A 20,128-nucleotide genomic window follows, 5' to 3' on the forward strand; every position below is an offset into this window, starting at 1 on the left:
TTCACTTAGCCCACATGTCTATGAAGGTGAACTTGTCCTTTAAATTTCCCAATTGAGTCTTTTTCGTAGCGTTCACTGAACTGACTGCAAGTACGTCGCAGCGTCAGCATATGACCCTCGACATATCAAATCCAAAATATACATGTCAATAAACATTGATTGAATGCAGCAACATAAGTAAGGCACAACATAGTGAAAGTTTTAGGAAAATCGGACGACCAGTCTAATTATACGAATTTCAAATTTTGGTGCCGCCATTGCTGAATGAGAAGACTACTACAGTTTGTGACGTCACATATGAAGAACGATATAAAGAAAGTGTATATAAGATTCATCAAAATGTCATACTTTTTATAAAAACTACACAATCTCTCGACTGTATACCGATAAAAATGTTATGGGTATTTCCCCCTGCTTTCTGAAAGAGATGAGACAAGTGCTCTTTCATTATGTTAGAAAAGTGAAAATATGTTGACTTTTCTTTATGTTCTTTTATTGTTTTTCGTAAGTGACGTTACAAACTGAGTAGTCGTTTCATCCAGTGATGACTGCACCAAAATTTCAAAAATTCGAAGCTTTTGAATGGATCGTCTAATTTCAGTTGGCATAATTAAGAGTAGGCCTACATTCAGCCAGTATTAATTTCTCGATACGAAGTCTCGTTAGCAGACATATTCAAGGTGTTATCATAACCAACCAAGAATTGAAATCCTCGAAGAAGGGTATTGAGTGGTGGGGAGTAGTTTTTATTTCTTGCGGGCCTTTGATGTGTCAGAACTTTTCTCCGCTATGACGAAACAAAACTGCGGCTGAATCAACAAGACTACAGCTGATCACGAGTTACAGCGGGCGCTCCGCTACGAGCTGGTGATTTTCAATACACACGCTGTGCAGCAGCGAGTTTCGCGCTGTCTTCCCGACTCGACATGCACACACACACACACACACATACAATACGCCCTTGATGTACGCATTGACTTGTCTCTACGGTACAGCAGCATCGTCGTTCCCGTGGCATTTGACGGAGTTCGTATTGGCGTACGTGTTTGGCTTTCGCCATCATCAGCTGATGCAAATCAGAAGGTATAGCTCGGAGTATAGACATGATTCAATGCTATAAAATTACTCCAACGACCAATTTGGACTCGTTCAGGGAACATCTTGAGATTTTCACGTACCTTTTCCTAGTGGATTAGCTTCCTGACATCCCCGCTGCGTGTGTTCATGTGGTAAGTCAATATGAGGTTCATTTCTCTTCGGGTTTTTACTGCACTCTCTGTTTTCACGCCACTGACACAGATGACATCCCACTATCATCTGTGCGAGTGCCTTATAACAATGGCATAACAATCTATACGCCCGTGCCGTTTCTAACACGTATCCTTTTACATCATTAAAAAAAGAATATTGCCTTCTCTCTATCATCATTATTATGTCTGTTCACTTCATTTTGACACCTTGACTGGAAAGCAAAGTCTGTTTGCAAGATATCTCGGTGGATGAGACATAAGATGTGATGGGTTTAATAGCTTGACGTTTACTAAAGGGGGAACTACATTGTATTCACCAAGGGGATATAAAGCCAATATAGACTGGGACAGGCACAACACAATTCTTGAAGCAGACGAAGAAAGAATCATGACAAAACCAATAAAATTATAAGCTACCTGTCTTTAGTAACCTAACAATGATGTCGATCATCTGATCATTGTTCGGTTTGTTCCGTTTCATTGGTGCTTCCATCTCGAATATATTGTGGGACTATAAGGTGGTTGTCTTTCTCATTTAGGTTTTTTTTTCATCTACTAAAGCGTATTTGGCGTTAGAACCGAAGAGAATGAATCAAATGATATTGTTATGTAATGTTTGTTTGTTTGTTGTTTGTCCGTTTCATTTCCATCTGAGAAGATGGTTGGATAGCCTATATAGATTCACCTGCAACAGATGGTCTTCCATGTTGTTCAGTTAGATGTGAGACGTAAACACCCCAAATGTCAATTGGATCAGAAGTCATATTTGAATGAAGGACGTGTATGTTATACAAATTTATAAAGTAAGAATAAATAGGACTAGATTGACGAATGAATGTGGATCTGCCTTAGCCTAGAAGACAACTCCTATAGCATGAGATCAATTGTGTAGGCATAATCCATAATACATTAGTCCACTTACAATTGACTTAAGTTTTATTTCTACACTCCATTAGCAATACAATGAAAACATTTTGTACAAAGTGTCGGCATGGTTATTATTGGTTGCAAAATTAATGTACGTAATATGAGATAAAAAATATATAAATCGAAAACGTATGAAGCCGTTTCCTATTCAATGTACACAGTTGAGAAAATATATGATAAACGCAACATTAGATCAAAGTTTACCGAAAATGTTAGAATGCAGGAATGCATCTTCACTAGGAAAATGACCAAAGGTAATACTGCAGCATGAAATAAACAATCCTAATGTATACATAAAACTCTTCTCTTTCGCTTCAAGAAGAAGTTCATGGAATAATATTGGATTTCCCATTATTACAGTCTCCCAGCGGTCATGCATGAGAACTCCTGTAATAGCTGGCATGCACTCTTGTATACAAAAAAAAAAAATAATAATAATACCAACAGTGTCCTTGGACGGATTGTATTAACCCGTTGAGGATGAGTCCTGAGTATACTCGGGCAAACGTCTATGGGAAATGCGTGTTGTAGCAAAATCAGCCTATCCTCATGTACGTGAAATTTGGTCAGAGTTTAAACAATTTTAGTAAAAACGCAATGTTGTCATAGATTTAGAAAATGATTTCCACTTCAACTTAATGACCACATAGTTTATAACCTTCCAAAATAAAGATAACATAATGACTATACTATACTTTGGGAACAGTAGGGGGATGTAATGGAGTACAAAGGTACAGACTTAGATAGAGAAGATTATTTCAATGTATTGACGCCTCGAATTTCTTTTTTTTTCCGATATATATGTCTGTATATAATGTACTTTGTCTTTGTAGATGAGTGATGTCATGAATTTACTTCAGCGCTCTATTTCGCATTAACATGATTTATATAGAGACCTAAATTTTTGTTAATCTACAGATCAGTAGTCGTGATCTCAACAAATTTAATTTGCAGAGGGAGACAAATTGAAGAAACTTACACCTGTATACATTCACCCCTCTGAATGATCATTATTTCAAGAAGAAAGAATTTCCTCAAACAAAAGCAACGAGAGAAAAAAGAAGAAGCTCCTCCATAGATTACTGAACATTCTTGATTTAATAACCATTATAACATCTTTTAGAATATTCAATCAACTCTATACCCTCAGATGCTCTTGAAGAAGATAAAATGGGCCACACATTAGCACAGTCTTTGATTGGACATTAAGTGCAAAGACGCTCATAGCAACTTAATGGGGTAATGTCTTATGAAAAAAAAAAAGAAGCGAAGAAGATGCTGTTCACTCTGTGCATTTGTGTGTATGTGTTCGTTTTTAAAATGGGTATTAAGCTGCACAGATGAGAATTTCAAGTTTTATTGAAGATGAAGAAAAGCGAAATGAAGAACAAAGAATTTAAATCGTCTGCAACTTTCTTCGTCACACTGCGGGAACAACGCGAGAAAAAAAAAAGACATGCATTCTCTGTCTATTCTCTGTCATTCTCTAGGTGGTTGAAATTCAAACCGTCAAGAACTGGTTTAAGAATTATTACTCAGTTCAAAGGCATGCACAAAACACACACAGAGACACATAACATAATCTAGTATTATAACACACTCACAGAAACCAGAAGCAGTTCAAAGTATATTCCGAAAAGCCACAGTCGGGTAAATAAACAAAACAAACATTACTCTCTTACATTAATAAACTAGCGGTTAAACTAAAACAACCTCTTCTGTCGGATAATGTCACTATTTTCCTAAAGTCATTTCTGGTTAATCCTTCCCCCCCCCCCCCCCATGATATCCGCTCCCCCGTCAATGTCAGAAGCCAAAAGGATGTTCCCTTTGGATTCTCCGTTTTCCTGCCAGCTGGCTTAGCGGATTTATTGTACTTGGAGCTCGTGATGCTGTTAAATCATTACCACAAAGATCAAAGTTTACTGTGACATTGTTATGAAGGTGAGAGATTCTCACAAAAAAAAAAAAAAAAAATCCATTTACGTCCTCTTTCACCGGATAAGGCGAAGTATTGTTCAACAATTTAAAAAGGAAAAGGTTTATACAAAACCAGTGTAAATTGCTTAGAGATCAAAGCTCAAGCTGCTCGTTATGTTGACGTTATTTTATAGAAAGTTATCGTATGTGCCATGATCAAGTTTTCCGAATTTATTATTATTATGATTATTATTTTATTTGGCTTTCAATCACAAATACATTTTTCGAAATCAGAAAATTGTACATTGGAGTGGTAAGGGGGCACCAGGTTGGGTAGCCCGGGTCTGGAAAGAGCCAACTAAATGACTTAGGCCCTCAGGCCATCCTCCCCAACCCACCTGGTGCACTCAAAACAGTCAGTTTACAATATAAAAAATACAAATTTCATTAACAGGCATACATAAAAAACAAAAACAAAACAACTGTTTCTTTGTAATTTGTAGATGACTGTGTATTATTACACTATACTTATTACCTAGAGATCATCATTACAATCAATGGAAATTCTCAGAATCCCTATAACTTAAGAACGGATGTGAGAGATGCTTAGGCGATGCTGCTTTAGTGAGGGATGCTCGGGTATCAAAGATGACCAGTGGATCTATCCAGGTCTGCTATGGCGTGCCTTTTTTTACTCTTTATCACCTTCTTGTGGTCTTTTTGTCATGTTTGTGTACATTATGCTGTGATAATTCAGCACTGATCAGTACTCAACTAAAACCTTATTAACTGAGGTTGTTTTTATGGTAAACCAGCCATGGAGTCTTATATTACGTTGTTATCCTGATCACAACAATGCAAACGTCATACTGTTAATCCGTTGAAGACGGGCTGATTTTGGTACGTGTACAACACACATTTCCAGAGACACTTACTTGTCCGATAACTCGGGACTCGTCATCAACGGGTTAAAGGGATGTACAACGGGAGCAGTGCCTTCGAGGCTGAAGATGAAGTGATAATTATTCTGGACTGGAGTGGATCGGAAGGAGGCGGGCTTATTACTACCCCTTGGTTGTATTCACAACCTTCAATAGTGATAGTGGTTATTGTCCAGTAGGTCTTATATCAAGGACGAACAAGGATTTTCCGGTACATTGCACACTTTGAAGTAACTTTATCGATTTAACGAAGTTTGCATGACAAGTGAGTAGGACTACGTGATACTTTGCGCACAAGCGAGAACTGTTTGAGAACAAGACATGACCACAGCAGAGGCAGGAAGTTGGTTTTAACCTCAAGTATAAGCTAGAATTCGGAGAATATGTACCCTGAAACAAGTCGGATTAGATTGCATCCCAGCATACATTCAGAACAATGGTGAAATTAATCTAATGCGACATTGTATTCAAATTATGCGAGTTGCATTGCCGTGAAATTAAATTATGTTGAACATACGTCCATTGTGAATGGTCGGCGACCAAAAATAGCAACGCGCTGCATGGAAGCAGAGGACCACATGTATGTGTGTATGGTTTCTCATCTACTCCCCTCCCCTCCCCCCCCCCCCCCCCCCATCCTGCTGTTTTTAACCAAAGACCGCAGGTATCAAAACACTCGCCAAATTTCAGACAAAACATCAGTTTGTTTCGTCATGAAAAACAACAACACACAAACACACGCCACGAACGCATTATCGCAGCTGTTTTATTTCGTTAAGCCCTACTAAAGAACAATGTTGCACAAAAATTCACGATTGTATTTTTTGTCACTTTTTATTTATCTTTTTGTTTATCTTTTTCAAAGGTAATAGTGATAATTAAGAAATTAACGTGAACAAGTCGTTATTTGGGATGACTGAGAGCGCAGCTGTTTTTCCCCTCAGATCCAAAGCTCTAAGATTCAGATCACAACCTCACATTTTCATATCTCGACCTAGTCACTATGTCACGAGGAATTATGCCACTATGTTCGGAGAGCCGTCATCGAACAATCGCTGAGTCAACACTCCGTCCCGCCACGACTGTACACGAGAGAAGGCAGCGGACGTGCGATACTTGGCGGTCGCTATGGCAGGCACTATCGGTATCGATCATCTGTTTACTCACTGCAACAGACGATACCGTAAACGAATACACGCTTTTCAGAGCGTGAAGTACAAAGAAACCTTTTATTGTCGACACACTCCCATTTAGTAGTATCATTGTGTGTATGTATTGAAAGGAGTCTAACAATAATGGTAGAAGCTGATACACTAAACTCTGTGCTCTGCTTTCAGAGGTGTTCGATTGCTTGAATGTGATCACTGTAATTATTATTATTCTTTTTTAAAGTTAGAACCTTTAGAAATGATTATATATGAATTGTGTTTTTGCATATAGAGTAATGGATGTGTTTTCCTGGCTACATGATGTTGAAGCAAAGATCCCCGTGTGTTATTTGTTTGTTTGCGTTTGACATTCAAAATGTTTGACCCACACCCGACCAATTACCAATGACGAAAGCAAAGAACAGTGCGAACGAGGCCGGTCAGTCAAAATGTGGTGTGAACTTGGTCAGTCCGAATGAGGTCACCTCGTGACTTCTTCAATCCGAACGAGGCTAAGATTTATTCTCTCTATAGTGTGTAAAAGTAATGTACAGGCCTACTCTTACGGAGATTGGCATAGATATGCTCATCCTAAAACATGTATCAGATAATCAGGCTCGCTAATAGAGCTTTATGTCTACATTAATTACAATTCTTGGAGCAAAATCTGTCATGTCTGACATCTGTGGAGTGGCCATGGGGTCTGCCGTGGTCCTGTGACGTAGCAAATCAGGCTAAATGAAGAGTCGTGTAGTGCCAATCAACATAACCAATATAATTATATATATATATATATATATATATATATATATATATATATATATATATATATATATATATATATATATATATCTATTGCGTGAAGTTCAATACACATTGTGTGTGTTAATACGTCGTATATCGGTATTTATATCCTGCGCGATGCGTTCTTGTTTAAACACTTTGTTATATTGCCTCAAATGTCCCTCTTGTAACCTTATGTTTGTAAATGGGTGCCAAAGAACACTCGGCTGGGGTGAATTATTATGCAGATCCTGTGGGAGACTAAGTGTGAAACATGACGAGCCTATTACCCGGTTAGATGAGGAGATTATCATCATTATCTTTTGTACCATAATCATTATGTTTCTACTATACTACTACTACTACTGCTGCTGCTGCTGCTGCTGCTGCTGTTACTGCTACCACTACTACTGCTGCCGCTACTCCTACTTCTACTAATATACTAGTAATAGTAGTAGTAGCAGTAGTAGTAGTAATAGTAGTAGTTATGATAATCATGGCAATAAGTAATACATGTAACAATGATAATTATGATAATCATGTGATAATTGTTTCATTTCATTTGATTTCATTACATGGATTTTTGCTATCATTATTATTGTTCTTGCTTTCAGTATTGTTATTATTATTATTATTATTATTATTATCATCATTATCATTATTATTATCATCATTAAATGTTGTTTTACTTGATTCGACGTACGTAGCTAAATTAAGAATAAAAGTTTTCAGTATAAGAGTATAATATGAATATAATCCATCAGTAATGTATCCTTTGTAGATTTATTGTGGCTTTGATTTTGACCGAACCATTTGACTGTCGTATGCCAAGGGCCTGAGCAGCTATAGTTGACAGATTGGATCTGCCAAAAGGACAAATCTTGATTAACAGGTCGGGCTCTTTCCAACAAGGAACTGAACGGGGAATTTAAAACTTGCTGTGACTCACCGCATAATGATATATTTATCGGTATGATTATCTGCTAATGAGATCTCATTTTCGCTTTACCGTTAAAGCTCCTAGACCAACAGACAGGTCACTGCATTCTGAAGCGATTCATGCCTTAAGTGATAGACCAAGATAATAGACAATCAATTCAGGTGTCACGGTTACTGACATTGATTAAAGCTACTTTGATCTTTCCAAGGGCTAATAAGAGGGCCTCTAATGAGTAAGTTTGCCTTTATTTTCCCCATTCTGAAAAGGAAGTTTCAAGTTGGAGAAACAAGTAATACAGTGAATGTATAGTTACACACGTACACATGCAAACACACATACACACATATTGTCATATAATTGTGTGTATACGAGTGTGTGTGTGTCTGTGTGTGTGTGTGTGTGTGTGTGTGTGTGTGTGTGTGTGTGTGTGTGTGTGTGTGCATGTGTGTGTGTGCGGTTCCTATACTCAACTGATACTGGGCTTATTCATACCGAAGGAACACATTATAATTATGTATGACTTGTATGGTGTGAAACTACACCTTAAAATGTCAACAAAAACTTAACCAGCTGGTGGCAGTGGAAATATTCAGCAAAGTTACGGTAAGATAAAATCAATCATCCGAGAACGAACAAGAATTTAATGATTTAAGCCACCCCTCCCCCCCCCCCCCCAAAAAAAAAAATTAACTGGTGTAAGTGCCCCCTTAAAATGTGTCTTCAGTGTCATTGAAATCAAGTGTTTGCAAATATGACACGTGCACGGCCAGGATTCTCTATGTGCGCACCGTCATGACTTATTGTGTAAATACAATTGCTCCATACGAAAGATAATGAAGAGATATTTGTGTTTCCTTATCCAAAGGTTGCCTCAGAAACATTTGTTACATAGATACCCACGTATACATGGAAGAAGCACCGAGCAACTCTGGTCTTTCGTTTTTACTCTTGAGTTCTCGCGCGCGATTTTTCAGGTTGTTGTAAAGAGGGGTCAACACCACAGAACTCTACACACAGTGGTCTGTGGTCAACACGTTAATTCGAAATCTTCGCACTTACAACAGTATCGCCATCCATGTTGAGTTTAAACCCAATTTTTTTTCCCGTGAAATCTCTGTCAGGTAATGGCTTTGATGGCTCTGTACCAATTTAATGCAAATTTGAAGAAAAAAAAAATGAAGGACTGAAGAAGTTACAGCATTTTAAATTAACTACCAACTGGAGATATACATATTCAATTCAGTTTATCGTGTGTTTGTAAATGTTACAACTCGCAATGTACGTACAATCTTTATTACGTGGATTTGATTTTGATTTTGAAATTCTCCTCAATTCTTTCGAATCAAACTAGAACTAACGTGAGAAATGCATTCTTCTTGATTGTGAAGTTGCCCCATGCAGCATGTATAAAAATGCATGTATATGTTTGTCATTTGTTGATTTTTAATTTGTATAACACACACTTTACTCAGCAAAATATCACTATCTTTGATTCAATAGACAGTTCCTTCTCTCCAGTGTAAATATCAAACACGCTTTAGATTGAAGGGAGGAAAATAGCCACAATAGAAGGGAGAAGCGCACTGCAAGGCAAGAAAATATTTCAAGTGAAAAAAACAAATCCACAGCACTGGTGGGTGACAAAAGTAACATTTTTGTAGGTTTTGTGGGTGTTGCTATCCTCATCTGTTAAGAGTCATAATCAGTGGCAGATCCAGAGGGGCGCAATGCCCCCCCCCCCCCATTTATTTTTCGTTAAAAACAAAAGAAACAAAAAAGAAAAAATGAAATGAAACCAGGAAGTGGCGCTAGAAATATTATTTGCGCCCCCCTTTACAGAATTTTCTGGGTCGGCCCTGATAATGACTTTGCCTGTCACAGTTTACAGTATGTAACACATATCGTTGTGCTTCTTTGGTGAAACCATTCCCCCTTTGCGTCTGTCAAGACATTCACCCTTGATATCTGTCCAACCACATGGGCGTCACCAGGGGGGGTGCGTTGGGTGCGAACGCACCCCCCTTCAGATCCTTAAAAAAACAAAAACAAAAACAAAAACAAAAACAAAAACAAAAACAGTCTGCGAGCGACCTCAACGCCGGACGCTAAATAATTATTCTTTTCTATTTTTTTTTTCATATTTTGCACCAGGGACACACACACACACACACACACACACACACACAAAGAAAATCGTCGGCAAAAACAATTCGCACCCCTGGTTCTGGCAGCACTGATTTTATACATATCTATTAGTATTCTACAGTGTTTACTATTTATCGACCGTACTGTACATCCGTATATACGATACGGACCACTTCTACACGTTTGCATGTACGTGTGCTACTTACAAGTATGTAGGGTCTGTGTACGTTACTTCTGACCAATCCATATTGCCAGCCCAAGAGCGAGCCTTAGCCTCATTAAAAAAAAAGAAAAAAAATGGAGGGGCAAGCAAATCTTAGTTTTGCCCCCCCCCCCCCATAATTAATAATTCCCGAAATGAGAAGATTTTCTTGCTTTTGAAAGAAAACAAAAATGTTGCCCCCATTAAGATATTGGAAGGCAAGCGCACCATTTGCCCCACCCCACATAATCATAATTCCCGCGATGAAAAGATTTTCTTGCTTTTTTGTTAGAATTCAAGAAATCTGTCCAATTATTTCACCCCAAAAAAGTGGCGTAACTACGGAAGGGGGGGGGGGGTGCGCCCCCCTCCCAATCCGCTGGTAAAAAAAAAAGATTTACCGAAATAGTAGTTCAAGTGTTAGTAAACTGCATTTGAATGAAAGGGTGATCCAGAAATAAGATATTTTTCTATAATTTCTTTTAACCATAATTAAATAGGTAATATAGTGTGAAACATCGTTCAAAAAGCCCAGACCTGACAAAAGATTGTGATTCCTGGTTGGCATTCTGCATATAAGCAGGATGTGCGCAGTGTACTCAGTACATCGAACGAAGAGTCGCTACAATGTTGCGCAATGTGATGTAGAATGTACACCTTTGTACCTTACGCTTCGTTTTATCAAAGCTTGATCATTGCATTTTGCAGTGTTGCTTTACATACTAGTCTATCTAAAAATGTCTTGCATTGCCAATAAAAAGGCTAATTTCTAACTTTTCCATGTATATAATACACACACACAAACAAACATGCACAATATTAGTTTAGGGGATGCTCTAAAGTGCAGATTTTGGACATCCTTTCCCCACTTGGTCACTTCGACGCCACCTCGCTGGTCATACCTCCCCCAGTCATGAACATAAACCCACACCCTGGACTACCAGTGGCGGATCCAGGGGGAGGGGCGCACCGGGCGTCCCCCCCCCCCCCCTTTAATTTCCAATGAGAAAAAAAAATAGCTGGAAATGGCAGTTTTTGGACAGTAAAATGTCAAAATTTTCAAGCTCGCTCGCTCCTCTCGCTCGCATTTAGTCGTAATGCCATTCTCCTGAAGTTGCTGCCAGTAATTGCCGGCAGTTGCGCCTGGTGCGCCCCCCCCCCCTTAATTTCCAAAGCGAAAAAATATAGCTATACAAACGGCAGTTTGGGGACTGTAAAAGATGATGTCAAAATTTTCAAGCTCGCTCGCTCCGTTCGCTCGCATTTAATCATATGCCATTCTTCTGATGTTGCTGCCAGTAATTGCCGGCAGTTGCGCCCGGTGCGCCCCCCTTAATTTCCAAAGCGAAAAAATATGGCTAAGAACGGCAGTTTTTGGACTGTAATATGTAAAATTTTCAAGCTTGCTCTCTTCACTCGCTCGCATTAGTTGTTATGCAATACACCTGATGTTGCTGCCAGTAATTTCCAGCAGTTCCGCCCGGTGCCCCTCCCCCTTAATTTCCAAAGCGAAAAAATATGGCTAAGAACGGCAGTTCTTGGACTGTAAAATGTAAAATTTTCAAGCTCGCTCGTTCCGCTCGCTCGAATGTAATCATTATGCTCTCCTGATATTGCTGCCAGTATTTGCCAGCAGTTGCGCCCGATGCGCCCCCTTAGATTCTAAAGCGTAGAAATATAGCTATACAAACGGCAGTTTGCTTGTTTTTTACTGTAAAATGTCAAAATTTTCAAGCTCGCTCGCTCGCTCGATCGTTTTTAATTGTTGCGCAATTCTCCTAATGTTGCTGCCAGTAATTGCCGGCAGTTGCGCCCGGTGCGCCCCCCCCCCCTCCTTTATTTCCAAAGCGAAAAATATGGCTCGAAATGGCAGTTTTTGGACTGTAAAATGTCAAAATTTTCAAGCTCGCTCTCTTCGCTCGCTCGCATTTAATTGTTATGCCATTCACCTGATGTTGCTGCCAGTAATTGCCGGCAGTTGCGCCCGGTGCCCCCCCCCCCCTTCTTTATTTCCAAAGCAAATAAATATGGCTACAAATGGCAGTTTTTGGACTGTAAAATGTCAAAATTTTCAAGCTCGCTCTCTTCGCTCGCTCGCATTTAATTGTTACGCAATTCTGCTGATGTTTCTGCTAGTAATCACCGGCAGTTGCGCCCGTTGCGCCCCCACCCCTCCTTTATTTCCAAAGCGAAAAAATATGGCTCCAAATGGCAGTTTTGGGACTGTAAAATGTCAAAATTTTCAAGCTCGCTCTCTTCGCTCGCTCGCATTTAATTGCTATGCCATTCACCTGATGTTGCTGCCAGTAATTGCCAGCAGTTGCGCCAGGTGTGCCCCCCTTAATTTCCAAAGCAAATAAATATGGCTACAAATGGCAGTTTTTGGACTGTAAAATGTCAAAATTTTCAAGCTCGCTCGCTCGTTCGCTCGCATTTAATTGTTATGCAATTCTGCTGGTGTTACTACCAGTAATTACCGGCAGTTGCGCCCGTTGCGCCCCCACCCCTCCTTTATTTCCAAAGCGAAAAAGTACGGCTCCAAATGGCATTTTTGGGACTGTAAAATGTCAATTTTTTCAAGCTCGCTCTCTTCGCTCGCTCTCATTTAATTATTATGCCATTCACCTGATGTTGCTGCCAGTAATTGCCAGCAGTTGCTTCCGGTGCGCCCCCCCCTTAATTTACAAAGCAATAAAATATGGCTATAAAACGGCAGTTTTTGGACTGTAAGATGTCAAAATTTTCAAGCTCGCTCGCTCCCCTCGCTCGCATATGCAGTCGTTATGCCATTCTCCTGATATCGCTGCCAGTAATTTGTCGTTTCACACCGTCATTCCATAATCCATTTATAGGGGGTACAACCCCCTCCGGCACTTCCACACCCTCCCCCCACCCTTGCTCGCTCCCTCGCATACTAACCCCCCTCCCCCCCCCCCCCCCCCCCAAGATGAAATCCTAGCTACGCCGGTGCCCCTTCCCCGCTTGGTTTCCCTCAAAAAACAGTAAAAGTCTAGGGATTGAGAGCTTCCTATATTCCAAATGTCTGTCCAAAAAATCTCGTAAACATTTAGTGTCAAAACGCACCCCCCTTGAAAAAAAGCTGGTGACGCCCCTGAACCAGTAGTCAGTCGAACTGACCTGGTTACAGTCTCTCAGTGAAAGGGCCATTTCCGAATTCCGGCTGTTTCCTTCCAGTGTTTGATATCCCTTCCAGCAAGTCTGTCCGCTCATTTGATATGCTGAATTTTTCTTGTCTAATTATCGTAATTACCAAGTTTACTCTTTCCTGGACGTGTATCGACGAAGTACAGACTGTTATTAGTGAGGCTTTATCTGTTATTTTCTGATATCAGCCTTCCACAACTGAACGATTGTTCTGGAGGAGTGTCTACGCACAAGCATAATAGTTAACTAGATATCATTCAGACTGAAGTGGTTCTTTCACACCAGCAGCGATAAGACATTATGAGAACTATGGCAAAGTTCAACTGGTTTGAACATGACAACATTCCATTGGAATTAATGAGGTTGGTGCTAGCCGATTCCATTAGGATCAGGTGGATTAAAATAAACGTATCTTGTTATTATTTTATTAGTGCGGAAGAATGAGTATAGTCTTTGATACTAATAGATTTTTACAGAATGAGAAAATCCATCTTCAGACGCGAGTTTCTTCACTTTGTCTTCCTCTACAAATCAAAATTGTTAAGATCGCAACTGCTGATCTGTAAATTAACAAGCATGTCGGAAAAAAAGGAGCCAGTGGGACTCCTGAACCTTCACCCCTCTGAATAATAGCTTTCTTTCAAAATCCATCTTATTATTATTATTGTGCATATCATTCAGTCTAATATCTTCAAAAATAAACATGATAAAAGGGGGTGGGGTCGATACTGAGCTAAATTCACTTGCTGAGTAGTATACCATTACAATCGTTCTGATATTGCCTAATGTATTTTGATGCTTCTACCTACACACCTGGAATGGACCGTCTGCGTGGGTTGTGATAAGTTTGTATGAAGGAACAGCTGCGAAGGTTAGAGTTCATGGTGTGTTCTTGGATACGAATAATCATGTGTGTTTGTCTGCCAAGAATGTGGGATGTTACAAACCATTTACGGTGGCCTGTTTTTTTTTTCTTCGCAATTGCGTCTCTACAGGCCAATCTTCATTGCCTGACTGTTTATCTGTGTCATCAAACCTCTCTTCGAGTTTGCATGTAACTATATATTTTTTGTGTATAATTCTCGGTATCGCCAATACCTAGCAGGGCCGGCGCAGTGTTTTCAAAAGTGTGGGGTCCCACTTCCGGGTTTCATGAGCTACCAAGCAAAAAAAAAAAAAAAAAAAGGTCTTCAGAGAAAAAACATAACTTTACCGCCGCCATACTTCAAGATCCCTATCTATTTCTATTTTAGTGCCACTTACGTACTTCCGGGTTAAAAAAAGTGTGGGGGCCCAAAGTGATGACACCTTATGCATTCCTTTGTATGGTGCACAAAAAGTGTGGGGGCCCGAGCCCCCACGGCCCCCACGGCTGCGCCGGCCATGCCTAGATGCCGTGCGCAGAGCAGCGTTTTAGATGCATTATGGGATAGCTCACGAGACAAACTTGCCCCGCCGGTTTTGGTTGCACATGCACTCAGATCACGCCCTGTCTTTATCCAGAGGTATTTTTTTGTTGAAGATTTCTTGGCTTTCCATTATGTGACTTTCAACTCTTTTAAGCTGAATTTATAGCCAAGAAAAAGAGGGGTAACAACGGAAAAACAGACAAATAACTTCATTGAATCGTATGGGAACTGCGACTCGCGTGAGACAATCGGAAGCGAACAAGGGCACCGAGGAATCCAACAGTGCATCTGTGACAGAGCTCTTCAGCGTGTGCAGACATTTTCTGCGCATTGTCGATACCGAGAATCATGACAAGACTTTAATTACCAACCGATTTTCAGGTTGATTCATTTCACATCATTTTCTTAGCGATTGACTTTTTAACAACCTTTGTTTTCCTAGTACAGAGAAGGCCAGAAAAATCATCAAGAACACCAACGGCCATCTTAAAGGAGAACCACGCATCAAAAGATTGTCATCCATGTGGATTACGTACAACCTTGCGTAAAAACAATATTCCACTGCCACTGACTTGCCTGAACTTGGAGTCTTTATCCTTGAATTCCGATGTGATGACGTAGAGGGAAGCAATCATGAATTCCACACACTCCCCTTTGCTTGAAGCACTCGCCGCCAGCGTGTCGAGTACGACATCGCCGGTGAGCCTGCAGCCGTCCTCCGTGGCTCAGGAGTCGTCGCCCATGATGAAGATCACGAGCTTGATGACGAAGACTATGGGTAAGACTCGACTGTCATCCTAGACAAGGGTGGTGAAGAGATCTAACCCCCCCCCCAAAAAAAAAATAAAATTACTCAGCATGTCGACAGCAAATGTGAACACAGCAATTTAACTCTCTTCGAGGAATATTACTATCTCTTTTTTTTTCTTTTTTTTTTGAAAGGGGGGGGGGGGGTCTGTGGTTGCAGGCAGCGTCACTTGTTTTTCCATGTTAACCTCCCTGGTGTAAACTTTACGTTCTGACAGAAATTACACTATTGCGTAATCTTTCTACTTCGTGAAGCAGTTCGCACCGTACCACAGTGGCACAAGCACGAAAATACTATCAACAATATCAGTGCAGTAAAAACCACTCCTGTATGTAAAAATGTATGAAACGTCAGAAGCACAAACAATCCAAGAATGCAACGCCACATGTCAACTGCATCGTCATACTGAAATAATGTTCATGTATCAGAAAGGAAACTTGTGATCTCTCCGTGTAACGTTCTTTCTGGTAGTAGAATAATTCTTATAGAGTCTTTGCTAAACTGATTAGAATAATATTCTGTGCCCCGATTATCTGATCCCTTCTACTTTTGAACCATGTACAATATAGTTATAGATATTGTATGCTCTTTCCCTGTAGGAAACCAAACTTATGAGGGCGCACTGACTTACGTGCCAGGAAATGAGAGCTTGGTGCACAACGTCACAGCAATGCCGGAGACAAGGTTTGATGGTTTCGGTAAGTCTATGTCATTTTAGCCTCGTTCACTATAATTAACTATTATTACGAAAATAGTTAATGTTTCTAGAGTAGTGTAACACGTGTTGAGTAAAATGTGATCCGAAGGATACACAGTTTGACTTATTTATTTTCTGTTTAAAGAAGATGAAAATATTGAAAATGAGTGTGAAACTGGTGATGTCATTTTGTGTGTGCTAGTAATACCACTGTTTGCATTGTTTGGTGATAACTTGTGAGACTTTAAAATTTAATTAATATCCTTACTTAACATCTCTATTCAGTAAAACCTTAAACATTCTGTTTAATTCTACTCAATCTTTTAATGTTAACTATGCTTTTGAATGGGGATTTTAAAACAGTTACAATTTTCATTCATTGTGTCGTAAGTCTATCTGTGACCATCTTCCAAGTGAAGCTCTCCTTATGAAGATGGTCCCCTGCATTTCCAATTAGATTTATGATATTGTATAATTTCATATGAAGAGATTTATTGGAAAATGAGTTTAGCGCCATTTTTAAACATTTCAAAGCAAGTCCATCATTGGATAGAGCAAAATTAAACCTGTGCAACAATACCTCACTTGTGACATAACAAAAAAATATTCTAGAAGTTATGATTAAAGATATCCTCTATTTTATTATTATGTTATTTGATTTTTTTATAACAGCTTTAATAACAAATATCTCAACTTAACAAGAATGGAGTTGGCTCGTTTTGCGATAAAAGTCTTTATAATACGTAATATTTTTTACTCCCAATCTGATCTGTTCCTTACCGAGCAATTTACATTTAATTTGGCATTGTTGAACTTTACGTTTTGTTTATACGATCGTGCCCCACAATAGATCATGTATGAGTGCTTCGGTACAATTCATATGATCTATGACATATCGTCATTTTTTGTTATACATTGTATTGAAAACAGTATGCAGAAATTAGCTGAAATGAAATGAACTGAAGTTGAACTTGCTGAGGCCTTTAACTTTAAAGTTTTGTCTTTTTTTATATGACCAGGAGTCGATCACATCATCGTCATCCTGTCCAATATCTTCGTCGTCCTCTCCATCGCTTTCGTCTGTTTCCTGGCCTTCAAGCACAAGAAGTGGGAGACGGAGATGAGAAGGAGGAGGATGAAGGAGAACTCAGTCGATTACGCCCTCGTCGACAGCGTCGAAGGGAAGAATGAAGACGTCGAGTTGAAGACTGTCACGATCGACCCGTAGAGGGCCTCCCACAGTGTTTCCATTAGTATCTACAGAAAATATAAAGCATTACATGTATTGCCAAGTTTACATTATAGTGTCACAAACATTTTATTGTATCACTTTTCGTTAGTTGAGTTGATTCATGTGGGACCGAATGTAATTCAGACAAGTCTGGCAAAAAAGAAAGAGCTATGATATTTGAGGGGAAAAAAATGATTTTTCTCCCCAAAACACAGTAAAATTGCATGTGTAAACACAAAGTTGGGTTGAATTCAGAGATGAGACGAAGACAAAGTCGAGGACACTGGGGAAAACAATGACGCAGAAGGAGTATACGGTAAAATGGAAATTTAGCGAATAACGGAAGAATGAAAACGTGCCTAAACATAACGAAAGACTATGGAACACTTAACCCCGCTGAAGACGGACTAGTTTTTCCTATAACACACATTTCCCATTCACCCCATCCCGAGAACACTGTGGACTAGTCTTCACAGGGTTATAAAAGAAGGAGATCAACACATCCCTCAACTGAATAGAATACGGTAGTTCACTGTTCCTATCAAAAAATTTATCATAGATGAAATGTATTTCAATTGCGTGATTCAGTGTTATGTAATTATCTTAGGTTGTTTTTTTTTAAATTCAGAAACATTCGAGAATTGATTCCTTTATCTCTAGTTCCCCAAGATTAGCTTCACTAATGATATTGCTCGGCTGGTCAAGAAGCATTTTACGCGGCTTATCAACTCTTCGCTTACGAGAGGTTGTTGCCAAGACTACCAAATTTTTGTCTTATGGCAACAAAATAGGAAAGAGAGGAAAACAGTAAGTTGTCAATTTCCAGAAACCAAGAGAAAAGAATGTCTCAGATGTAGCACGTAGGAGTGCTTCTTTTCAAATCTGTAACAGGTATCAGCATGATACACAAAGCCATTAGGTTACCCATTAGTTATAGGAACGCCTCCACCGGTACTGCGCTATAGCCTACGAAAGGAAACAAAACTAGTTCTGAGCATACAAATTGTGCACGCCCACCTCCATGGATCTCTACTACGTCTTCCTGTAATGTCATGTACAAGTGTACGTGTGCAGTATATGTCCAAAAAAAAAAAAGAAATTTTCATATTGATAACACCCAATATGATTAAACTGTCTAAATGCTACTTCAGGGTCTTAAAATATAACACCTTAACTCTATTTTGCAGAAAACCCCATTCAATTTGGTTAAGCGGTCACAGAGAAAATTGTAATATGAAAAGTTGTAAAGCATGTCATGAGTCTGATACTTCAAAGTTTAGCACTTCGATGCTTTTGTGTGTGAATACAATAGACAGAACTTGGAGGGAAGAGATTCTTGACATACTCTACAAAGATCCTCATTTCTCTTTAACCACTGAAGCAAATCAAATGGGGTTTTCTGTAAGATGTGTACAATGAGTTATAGTTTCATACCCTGAATTTGTATTGGGATTGTTTCACTGTTTTTAAAGATATCATTGCGGAGGGTCCCGTTGTAATTTTTTTTGGGACTATTCCTTTTAAGAGAGCAAGGGGTATTGCTAAAAATAGTATCAACACGTGTGACGTATTCGATAGGATGAAGGGATCAAAGTTCTTCAACACATATGTTTAGCTAAGGCTAGTCTCTTTCTTAATCCGTCCCAATTATATTTATTTGCGCATGCGTGATGGAGTATTTCGTCTGGCCTTTCTGCTTTCCGATCAAGAGGGCGTGTTTCCATCAGATTACTCTGTCACTCGTATGCGACGTTTGTGTGCTTGCTCCATGTTAAATTGTATTTGTTTGTTTTTTGTTTGTTTTACTCCCCAAATTCGTCAGGTGCGGATTATTTCACCACCATTCTTAAACAGTGAATACGTAAAATAAGCGGTAAATTTGTTGTGCCATGATTGTCTGTGCGAATTTATAACGATGTTAATATGAATCCCTTTTTGGCTCTGCAATGTATAGAAAGAACACGTATTTAGAGTAGAATGTTCTTAATCTCATGAATCACATGTATCCAATATGGATACATCATGATAGACCTATCTCAGCGAACTGTCGTTGTTGGATTGGTTGCATTTTTCATGGTTCGTAAGAATTGTTCTAACGGGCGTATATCATAACGATGACTATAATACGTACCGTACAAAGACGTATGATACTCCATGTACTGAAGCTCTAAGGTAACTGTATAACACAGTGTATTGCATATCCGCTGATGCCAGCACACACTGTGTTCATACTGCCTTGAGTATCATGACTATGGGAAAGCACATTTCACACGAGCCTCGTTAAGTGTATATTGCTCATAATTTGCTCAATTTCTGATTTTTAACAACCTATTGGTATGTAGGTGTTTGTTTATTCTTGATCAATACGCAAAAATGTCAATATCTGTCCCCATTCTCGATTTATCATTACAAGCTGGTGTCACATTTTATTAAAACACGACATCGTGGAACTAAATCCTTTCTTCAGATAAGAATAACCATATGTTTGCCGTTTGATCGTGCCGAAACCAAAGATTCTTGCGCTGTCTCTTGGTTTATTAGATATTACTAAACTATTTTAAC

The 20,128-nt window shown here is 39.3% G+C and overlaps 1 protein-coding gene across 1 annotated transcript; it reads left to right on the forward strand.

Annotated features, from left to right (window-relative positions):
- Window positions 1–1,142: 1,142 nt before the first annotated feature.
- LOC139731317 (uncharacterized) lies at window positions 1,143–18,058 on the forward strand. Its single transcript, XM_071642243.1, has 4 exons — window positions 1,143–1,229; window positions 15,278–15,608; window positions 16,238–16,336; window positions 17,355–18,058. Exons 2-4 carry the CDS (start codon window positions 15,464–15,466, stop codon window positions 17,561–17,563), a joined length of 453 nt encoding a protein of 150 aa, XP_071498344.1. The 5' UTR covers window positions 1,143–1,229; window positions 15,278–15,463; the 3' UTR covers window positions 17,564–18,058.
- The last annotated feature ends 2,070 nt before the right edge of the window (window positions 18,059–20,128 follow it).

Source organism: Diadema antillarum, unplaced genomic scaffold, assembly GCF_040938485.1.
Source record: "Diadema antillarum isolate AM-2024a unplaced genomic scaffold, OU_Dant_1.0 scf00000002, whole genome shotgun sequence".
Lineage (NCBI taxonomy): Eukaryota > Metazoa > Echinodermata > Echinoidea > Diadematoida > Diadematidae > Diadema > Diadema antillarum.